Below are 10,618 nucleotides of genomic sequence, written 5' to 3' on the forward strand. Positions count from 1 at the left end.
TATATATATATTAATGTTTAACTAAAATGAAGTGAACAGTGTGTTAAATTTAGTTTAACTTACCAGAAGAGCGGAGAAACCCGCCCCGTGGCTGCTTTTGTTTCAGAACTTCTTCCATCCGAGGAGGGACCAAAAAAAAAAACTTTCCGCAGAAATGTCGGATAGTTTTCAAATAACGGAGGTGTGCAAAACCTCGGCTACATCTTCTGAAACTCACCGGCTGGTTGCAGAAAACCTCAGGCCGAGACAAAGCGTGACAGCCGGGCTGGAGTCGCACCATCCAGCGGAGGACCCGCGCTGCCTGAAGGAGGAAGAGGACTGATGAAGAAGAGAGTGAAAGATGAGATTGTGCTGCACCGACATCCGGAATGTGTCTTCACAAAACACGCAACAGAAAAAAAAAAAAAAAAAAGGTGGGGGGTGCTTGAGTCTGGAGAACAGCTGAGTGGGTGTAAAAAAAACTCCCCACCCCCTCCATCTCTAAATGCTGTCTTTACATTTAAAAAAATAAATAAAAAGCACTTTGGGGTTTCTTTTTACGCCAAATAGTTTAAATGAAAAATAAACGTGCTTATAATAACAGTAAATAAATGTCTGTAATCGTGGTGTTGAGTTGTTTAGGCTGAACTTCTATTACTTTTATTCGGCAAAATGAAGACACAAGACAAAAGAAAAATGTTTAAAACTTTAATACAGTTTGTTTAACACTACAGAGGCTTGTAATAGTGTACAAAAGATAAATAAAAACACAAATGACTTCATGAAATATATTTATATCACACTGAAACAGCTTCCTCATTTCACTTTCAGTCTTTGGATTTTTTTTAAATTTATTTATTTTCTCATCACATCTCAGTCCATGCACTGACTCCCTCAGGTTTTAATTTGAAGATCCTTCTGGATGCTCTCTGGCCTCAGTAAAGAGCTGGCAGGTTTTCTTGTGTTTTGGCCAGTGTTTTACTTGACATTCTCTGAAAATGAATAAATAAACAAGAGATGATACTTGTTATTTATATTAGCAGGGAAGTAAGAACTAATTAGATCTGCATTCCACTTCTCTGTTCAAAAGTCAGCCCAGGTAATTACTAACATCTAATGTTGTCTGATAAATGTTTTTTGTAACCTAAAGTCCATAAGTTAAAGGTGCAAAGTTAGTTTCTGTTTTATAATTTTGGCTTACCTTAAAGAGATCCCCGATTGGTTGTAACATTAGACTTTATATGATAAAAATATACTTTTACTGTAAAATAAAGACTGTAAAAATACTGTAGGATGTTCAGTTTTTATAATTTTTAAACTAAAAGTTTAAAAATACAGTATATTACACGGATGGGGCCATTTTATTTACACGCAAAGCATTCTGGGTAAATGATGTGGATAGATCCTTGGTGCGACGCTGCTAGTGAGCTATATCCACCCTGAAGGTTAATTTTGGACAATATCTGATGATCGRCTCTTTTAAATGAAACCAGAGAGCGTTGACAGAGAGGAGAAGGTAGAAATGACTCAGCCTGTAACTGAAAATACAGATGGAGGACAACAGAGCTGCTTCATGGAAGAAGATCCCCAGATTAGCCTGTTAGCTTTAGCATTAGCCACTATGCAATCACCATATATATGTATTAGCTCTGCGCTACACATTCTCCTCTCATCACTGAGGTCCTCCATCCACATGACAGAGAGGGGAACACAAAAATGACTCAGTCTGCAACTGAAAATATGGATGGAGGACCTCAGTTTAGCTTGTTTTTCACGCTAGCACCGAGCTAATACATATAAGGCAATATAGCGTGAGGGCTAGCGCGAAGGCTAACAGGTTAAGCTGAGGTTCTTCTTCCATGAAGCAGCTCTGTTGTCCTCCATCCATATTTTCAGTTCCAGGCTGAGTCATTTCTACCTTCTCCTCTCTGTCAACGCTCTCTGGTTTCATTTAAAAGAGCCGATCATCAGATATTGTCCAAGATTAACCTTCAGGGTGGATATAGCTCGCTAGCAGCCTCGCACCAATGACCTAGTTGATGTTATCATTTACCCAGAATGCTTTGCGTGTAAATAAAATGGCTCCGTCCGTGTTAAAATATATTTTAAAATATTTACACAACTAAACAGCCTACAGTATGTTTACAGTGTTCATTTTACAGTTATAATAAATGTTTATCAAATAAAGTTTAATGTTACAACTAATCGTGGATCCCTTTAAGCTTGAAAAGGGCAACAGTGGATGAGTCCGTGACAAACATCTACAGAATGTCTCACCTGTGACAGTACCACTCTCCTCGGCATCGAGAGCATCGTTTCGAAGCCTCTTTCCCACAGGACACACACTTTGGTTTCTCAGGGAGTAAACTTGCCAACACATCCGAGTTGTATGTCTGAGCCAGCCTGGTTAAATTAAACGTTTGAGTTGCTTCTCTTGTACCCTTACTGCTCACATAGATCTGTGTTTTCAGCTTTACCTTTGGGCCAGTTGTCTCAAGTCACTGTCAGACGGGCTGAACACTTCTTTGATTTGATACTTGGCTATTGCCTTCCACTTCCCAGAATTCTCTTTGACAATGTAGTTCCACAGTTCAGGGATCTAAACGTTAGGAAAAAAAACTGCTGGTAAATGCGCAGGAGCAGAGATTGAAGCACGTTTATAAAAATGACAGTACCTGTTCTAAAATGAGCTCTTTTTTCGGAGGGGCTGGGTCTGTAACAGCGAGGTGAGCCAGGAAACGCTGAAGCTCAATCAGGTTTGGCAATTGATCGATCAGCACGTCTGTCAAGAACGCCCTGAGCTGTGGGACACGCAGGATGTACAGTAGCACCGTTAGAAAAATCAGAATACCGCAGGGCGCTCAAGGCTCCCTGGTGATATAAGTAATGCTTAAGGAAGAGGATGAGAGGTTAATAATTGGAGGAAACACGTTAAAAACATCCACTGGAAACCAAATCTGTGCTCCAACAGGGAAGGATGTCAGATAGGATGTGAGGAGAAAACAAACAGCCACTTGAACGTTTCCTAAACTTTCATAAGAGTTAACTGAGTTCAGGCGCCGGCTAAATAAAGCAACACACAAACAGCCCGACACACGGCTCTAACGTTTAAAATCACACGCAGCTGCAAGGCGTCTGCACAGATTTAATGAACCGTKTACCTTCAGAAGCTGGTTCTTGTTGAAACTGTTGAAGTCGTACTTTCTTTGGCAATCCTCCTTTAGCAGCAAATTGTAAAGAGTTAGCCAGACCTGCCCATCTAGTTTAGTCATCTTTAAACGGTCCTCAGCTGGAATCGTCTGCCATTTGCCATTAATGTGCTTTTGCATTTCACCTGCAGAGTGAAACGCAGAGCAGAAGTAAGGGTTACTTCAAGAGTCTTACTCGTGTTTTAAAGCAGACAAAAGCTGGCGCACAACAAAGGGTTTCAAAGGGGTGCTTCGCTTGTTTCAAACAACAGACCATTTCAGAGTTATTAGCATCAGCAGAACCTAGCTCTTCTGGGTCACAGGTCAACTGGTAAAATGTTGAGGTTACAATGAAAATGTTACTGGAATTGTGCAGATTCAACAAGATCAAAAAGCAGATTTATAGTTTAAGTACTTATGAAGAATTCCTAAAGGAAAATTGAACACAAATCAGTTCAGAGAAAATAAATCAGGTCTGTAAATGGCATAAATTTACTGGCTGAATTTCTTCAATACCAATGATCCCATAGCAACCTCAGTGTTTTAAAAAAAAACCTGAGAGCTCTGCCCTCTTTGCAATGCACATTTTAACAATTTTTAACCACAAAATGATCTATTGGGCTCTAATGGAAAAAGTCCACAGGTCACTGTWTATGGATCTCATGTACTCAGTTTAAAGGGATCCCTGATTAGTTGTAACATTAGACTTTATTTGATAAACATTTATTTTAACTGTAAAATAAAGACTGTAAAAATACTGTAGGCTCTTTAGTTTTGTACATTTTTTAAAATATATTTTCACACGAATGGGGCGATTTTATTTACACGCAAAGCATTCTGGGTAAATTATGATGTGGATAGGTCCTCGATGTGAGCGAGCTATATCCACCCTGAAGGTTAATCTTGGACAATATCTGACGATTGTCACTTTTAAATGAAACCAGAGAGCGTTGACAGAGAGGAGAAGGTAGAAATGACTCAGCCTGTAACTGAAAATATGGATGAGGACAACAAAGCTGCTTCATGGAAGAAGATCCTTAGCTTAGCCTGTTAGCTTTAGCGCTAGCGCCAATGCAAAATTGCCTAATATGTATTAGCTCGGTGCTAACACGACAAACTAACAAGCTAAACTGTTGTCCTCCATCCATATTTTCAGTTACAGGCTGAGTCATTTCTACCTTCTCCTCTCTGTCAACGCTCTCTGGTTTCATTTAAAAGAGTCAATCATCAGATATTGTCCAAGATTAACCTTCRGGGTGGATATAGCTCGCTAGCAGCCTTGCACTGAGGACCTATCCACGTCATCATTTACCCAGAATGCTTTGCGTGTAAATAAAATGGCCCCGTCCCTGTAATATATTTTTAAAAATTTAGTTTAAAAATGATAAAAACTAAACAGTCTACAGTATTTTTACAATCTTTATTTTACAGTAAAAATAAATGTTCATCAAATAAAATCTAATGTTACAACTAAGCGTGGATYCCTTTAATGCATTTGTAATACTCACTTTTAAAGACGTTCAAAGCTTTAAAACGAGCAGCGGTGTTTTAAAATCAATACAACATCCAACAAGGAGCCAAAGCAGATAGTCAAGTCTTTTCTTTCTACTTGAAATGCATACAGTGAGATATACCTTTCTGGCAGCGACTCCAAGGGCAGGAGTCAATCAGCTGAACCAGAACACACGGCATGTTGTGTGTGCACAGGATTCGATTAATCACACTGATACTGTTGGAGAAAAAACGAAGATGTAATATTTTTGAAAATTCTCACTAACAGAGACAACGTTTAACATTTTATTCTGACATTGTTTAAATCAAGAACATGACAGTATATGAATTTCTACCTTGCCTACCTGTCAGTGTGATCTGTGATGTAGCGCAGCACAGACACAGCTTTCAGGGAGATTTCAAACTCCAGCGCAGCATTCTGCATCTGTAACTCCTTCACCGAGTCAAGCAAAAATACTGTGACTGTGCTATAAACTAATAAGGTGCCAAACTAAGACAAACCAAGTGTTTTTACCTCTATGAGGCACGTGTGGTTGTGCTGGTTTTGAGTATCAGCTTCCGGCTTGGTTGCTTCACTGGCCAGCAGGGTGAGTTTACGGTGGCAGTAATCCACCAAGTCAAGAAGAGAGTCATTGGCTGCATCACATGAATCCTAACAATCAAACACACAAAAATACAAAATAACAACATTTAGACAGTGGCCTGCTGAGTCAAACCTATCCTATATATAATAAACAACGTATTTAGAGATATAAGACTTGACTGACCTTATGGAACAGTATTGTTTCAAGCAGGTTTATGACAGTGCCCTCATGATAGATCTAAGAACAGTACAGAAACTAATGTATGACCACTGCAAGCTGACCATCTTCATTTTACATCGTCTCACACTCACCACAATGTGAAGCTGAAATGTGTCCTTAGGATTGAAGTCCTGCACCTGACACAAAATGGGAAACACTTTCTGCTTCCACACCTCCACAAGGATCATCTCATGGACCAGAACAGGTATCTGACAGGAGGACTACATCACTGATCTTCACAGAAAATGGAAATGTGGCATTGCATTTACTTATTGTGGTGGCACTCACCTTTCCAAGTGATACCAGGAGCTCTTTGACAAACTCATCGTGCATCRCCGAAGCATTCAGTATTGCCTGCATGTTCAGTTTCTGAATATGCTCATGTTGTCTGAACCATCTGTTAATGCACACAGAGATGAAAAGGCACACATTATACATGACCACATTCCAGATCATGCAGTTTTTATTTTGTGACAGGCCTATTTCCTGTCCTTATTTTCAACTGTAATAATGAGGAAGTATTTTGTAAGAGGCTATGGTGTGTGACAGTTACAGCATATAAAAGTTTCTCACTTCTGTTTTTCAGTCTTACTGAAATGTATACATACCAGCAAAGAAAACTGAAGGCTGTCATTATAATGAAGTCCAGATAAGGTCAAATTATTATTGTGTGAATGATTGATAGAGTTCACACTACTGCGATCATTTTTTCTTCCCTATGTTTTTCAGCATCTACCGCGTTCCACAATTTTTGTGCTATTTCAACAACTTGTATATCAAAACGTTCAGCTCATTTATGACAAGTCTGCTATGACTTTTGGTATTTCAGCTATTTTTACTTTTTCAGCAACTTTTTTTTTCCATTGAAAATGAATGGAGCTGTTTTCAACATCCTTAAAACCCTTCAAAAATGTTTCTAAATGTTTACAGCACCTTTCACATTTTATTCTGGTCCTGCTCTTTTTCATGTTCTTGTGCTAATTTTAGCTACTTCTTGCTAACTTTACCCCCCCCACACCCCCCCCCCCGCTATTTCTATTAAAATTCTGCTTCTTTCTGCTTTTCTTCTGTTGTTTTCTACTTTGTGTTTATTTTCTGCTAATTTGTGCTATTTTTGCTTCCTGCAGATGTTTTCAGCTATTTTTTAAAACTATTTTAGCTGTTAGCTGTTTTCTGTTGTTTTCAACTAGAATTGTGCTAATTTTACTGTTTTTCTGCAAAGTTAGTTCACATTAACAATTTTGCTATTATATATTTTCAGCTCAAATTGAGCTGAAATTCACACAAGCATTTTCGCAGGAAATGCAATTTCTCTAGTTTTTATTATTATTTCTTTTTTTTCCTGGAAAGCACCAATGACATCACCATAGCTAAAGTAATGCTAGCTTGCCAACAGCAATAGTTTACCTCGTAGAGCCCACATCCCGGAGGGTAAAAGTTTCCAGATTCTGAATAAACTCTTCTGCTTCCACAGGCAGAATAACCGACGTATCCATTTCGATAGACTGTCTCACCCTAGTTGAGTTAAAAAAAAAAAAAAAAGCTTCAATCTTACATTTCAGCGAACTTGTTAATGGCGAATATTAGCAGTGGTTGCCGCAGTGACTGTAAACAAGCAGCAGCAAAGTGTGCAGTTTGTTGAACCCGCCACTAGGGGACGACAAATACTAATGTAAAAAGGGTTTTCAGCCGAGCGATGATTGGCTGCTACGTTGCTTGGCAACAAGGGCTCACGGCAGACTCAAATGACCTTAAGTGTTCTAAAACACACCTACCTACGGCGACTTCACTTGTATTTAATGATGTAAGAATGATAAAAACTATACAGTCTAGTTTAATCTGAAAACACAATCAATAATATGCTGTGAGTAGTTTTATTGCTGTAAGTCAAAACTGTGAAATATTGGTTTTGGTTCTTGGATTACTGTCAGTCATGATATTAGTTAAAATTTTTATATTACACACATAAAATAAAGCACTGTTAAAAATATGTGGTAAAGTATATTCAGTATCGTATCATGTTTGAAATAAAACAAATCCACTGTACTTAAAGTACATCTAATCTTTCCTGACTCTCTTCAGTAAATATTTCTACCCAGTCTAATAAGATCTAACTTTTCTTTAATTATTTTCTCCAGATACAATTGTATTGCCACTGTCATTTTGAGCAACAAGAAATTCAATAACAGAAAGGAATCTTCAAAACACAAATTTAACCTTTGTTCTTTTTAATAATACCCTGAATATAAACACATAACTCTGCAGTGTTAGATGGTAAATTACACCCAGCAGTGCTTTACAGAGGTACAGGATTAATAAGCTTCTCCTTCATAACTTAATCAAAACACAAAAAAGGTAATAGCTTTTGATTTTATGATTACATTACAAATTAAGCTGTAAAAATTACAAAACATCTTTAAGTTGACTGTTGGTCAGAGAAGTCTCTCTGGTTCGAGGCACCTTTGGTTGAGGTATGTCTGTATCGTTCAGGCAGGTGGTTTCATGTGCCATCACTTCCAGCATATAACAATATTGGGGTCATTTTCCAACCGCTCATCCAGCTCCTGGTAACTAATACCTGTAACATAGGTAAAATACAAGCAAACGTTCATTTTATGAAACATTAATTATTAGTTAAATAAATAAAATGATGCTTTTCTATTATATGGTAATGTTCAGGCAATTAAGATGACTTGACATGAATGAAAACTGCTGCTTGCTTTCACATTTATAAAGTGTGAAACTACTGAGATTATTGAGGTGTTTGTGATTTATGTCAGGATTAATGTCAGATTGGATGGGGTACACTCTGTAAACGTTCATCAAAGAGCCACAAAGACACAAACGAGAGACAACCATTCACACTCTCACTCCCCCCAAGTGACAATTTAGTTATGAACTCACCAAAACATGCATGTTTTGGGTCTAAATATGGTGACACATCTTTATAATGGAGTTTATAAAACGAGAACATCTATTGATGCTCATGTTGATGCGGAGATAATAATGCCTGTAATGTTTACTCATTACTGGATGGAACCATTAAACTGAATCATTTTCTATACTGCCTAAAATAGCGCTATACTGCTCAGTGCCATGTGATGGAAAAGCAACAAAAGTGAGCCATGAAACAGCTGAACAGCTGTTTCTTTGTGCTTAACCAGACCATCCAGGCAGAACTGTGAAGTTCCTGCTCGACGCTCAGCATTTAGACAAGCAGCTTTTTCGGTTAAAGCCATCAGTCAGTGGAATGCCGCTCCCGATCATGTAAAAACTTGTAGTTCTTTTATTGGTTTTAAAAATAATCTTAAAAAATATCTTAAATCTACCCAATGTTGCAATCATTGAATTGCACTGGGTTATCTATTTTAGAGTTGCTTCTGGTTGTGTGGGTTGGAGGGTGGAGTGGAGGTGGGCATGATTTTATGTTTGGAGACTGGGGTGGGGTGTTTTATTTATTTTTTAATTGCAAAATGTTTTATTTTATATAATGTTTATTTTTTTCCCCTCTTTTATTTCTATTTTACTGTTGGATGTTGTTTTGTTTTGACTGTTTGATGGGACTACAGATGTAAATTAGCCTTAGGCTAAATCTGGTGCAATGCATCAAATTCTGTTTTAATTGCACACTGTCCCGAACAAATAAAATCATTCATTCGTTCATTCATTCATTCATTCATTCATTCATTCATTCATTCATTCATTCAAACTTGCCTGTTTTGCAGCAGATCTCATCATAACTATGACTACCGGTGTACAGTCGAGGCCGCCTGCTTCTCTCGTCACGGACCACCTTCACTGGATACTTCTGGAGCCGTCGAATCAGAGATTTCATCAGTCCAAACTGGATTAGCCTCCTAGACAAAAGAAAAAAAAAAGTCACAACATAACATGACCCAGTTTTAAGCACTCTGAAGCTGACATTCCAGGAGCAGATGTCATTTCAGGACCAAATATGGAGAGCGGCACTGACCTCTCATCGACTCTCTGAAGCTGCTGCGAGTAGCGGGAGCAAAGATCTCGCACTGTGGTTCCTGGACTCAGACCACAGTACAGCTGGAACACGTCTCTGAGGCTGGCACGTTTCTGACCTGACAGTCACCAGAATTAGAAATCAGACATAGTGAATTAAAACAATACTTCATGACTTATAATTGGTYTTTTTTACCCTGCTTAGTGACGTAGGCAAGGCATTCCTCTTGAATGGACTTGTCATCAATAAGGTTTTGGACTTTGGGGGTTGTGCAGTACACATTAGAGTACTAGAAGAAGTGATAAGAAAGCCATCAAAACAAATCAACCCTCATGTCCACAATAAATGAAGCGTATTAGAGGAAATTTTAATGATGTAAAAATATGTTTTGCATTAAAATGGTGGGGAAAAAAGATCAATCGATTATTTTGGTACCTGAAATATTGACACCAGAGTCACAACCCCATAATACCTGTAAAGGAGAAAGTGGAATTAAATATATCTTATTTATTGTTAAAGCTTAATCTGAAGCAATTAAACTTAAGTAAAATCATGTCACTTCTACGGCTGTGTATTGGCAAGAATTTAGTGATATGATACATTTCATGACACAGGGGTCATGATARGATACACTGCAATACTGTAAACAAAGTGATTTACTGCCATTTTTTTACTTAGAGACTTGTTGATTCTCTTACTGGTTAAACCAAACGATTACAACTGATCACAAAGTCTACAACATCAGAATGTATCAAAAATTCAGTTAATCAAACACAAAATATCCAAGACTAGGTTCACACTGCAGGTCTTAAAGTGTCTGTGACATCAAATTTTTGTAATAAACATGAATGCATTTTTGGAAAGATAACATTGATAACATGTTGCAAAACAAATTTCATGTTGCTGAGATGAACGGTTGTTGAGATATTTGCCTGTGAAGAAACAGGAAGTGATGTCAAAGAGGAATGTCAGCATGTAAACAGAGCGTTGTTACAAAAGCTAACAACACAGACTGTACAGGAGAATCTGATGTTTCTTTAGATTATTTTTAGTCGCTGTCAAAGAGACAACAAAGCGTTAAAGTTTAATTATTTTGTTTTAATAAATTGAGACCAGCGAGTTTATTTTATTAATGAGTTCCCCTTTGATGTCACTTCCTGTTT

General features: G+C 37.8%; 3 protein-coding genes across 4 annotated transcripts in view; all 3 read right to left on the bottom strand.

Moving 5' to 3' along the window:
- LOC106516191 (ras association domain-containing protein 1) overlaps nt 1-373 on the bottom strand; it is a 15,641-nt gene extending 15,268 nt beyond the window's left edge. Inside the window, exon 1 of the mRNA XM_014006415.1 lies at nt 64-373. The gene's annotated coding sequence lies outside the window, so the exon portion shown is untranslated. The remainder of the gene's footprint in view (nt 1-63) is intronic.
- A 300-nt stretch (nt 374-673) lies between these two features.
- On the bottom strand, nt 674-7,025 carry zmynd10 (zinc finger, MYND-type containing 10; the record flags this gene model as incomplete). The annotated part of the gene is given in 12 exon segments (XM_014006419.1): nt 674-971; nt 2,257-2,382; nt 2,457-2,578; nt 2,655-2,780; nt 3,141-3,313; nt 4,802-4,896; nt 5,024-5,112; nt 5,194-5,331; nt 5,447-5,500; nt 5,575-5,691; nt 5,771-5,879; nt 6,890-7,025. Coding segments are annotated over 12 exon segments (1,329 nt in total). The 3' UTR covers nt 674-880.
- A 668-nt stretch (nt 7,026-7,693) lies between these two features.
- The window catches only part of nprl2 (NPR2 like, GATOR1 complex subunit), an 8,385-nt gene continuing 5,460 nt past the window's right edge, over nt 7,694-10,618 (bottom strand). For both annotated transcript variants that reach the window (XM_014006421.1, XM_014006420.1), the window contains 5 exons: nt 9,891-9,927; nt 9,651-9,744; nt 9,456-9,573; nt 9,197-9,339; nt 7,694-8,060 (listed from right to left, as the gene is read on the bottom strand). In XM_014006421.1, coding sequence (XP_013861875.1) covers nt 7,993-8,060; nt 9,197-9,339; nt 9,456-9,573; nt 9,651-9,744; nt 9,891-9,927 — 460 coding nt within the window. In that variant the 3' untranslated portion in view covers nt 7,694-7,992. The remainder of the gene's footprint in view (nt 8,061-9,196; nt 9,340-9,455; nt 9,574-9,650; nt 9,745-9,890; nt 9,928-10,618) is intronic.

The sequence above is a fragment of the Austrofundulus limnaeus genome, unplaced genomic scaffold, assembly GCF_001266775.1.
Source record: "Austrofundulus limnaeus strain Quisiro unplaced genomic scaffold, Austrofundulus_limnaeus-1.0 Scaffold35, whole genome shotgun sequence".
In the NCBI taxonomy this organism is placed as follows: Eukaryota; Metazoa; Chordata; class Actinopteri; order Cyprinodontiformes; family Rivulidae; genus Austrofundulus; species Austrofundulus limnaeus.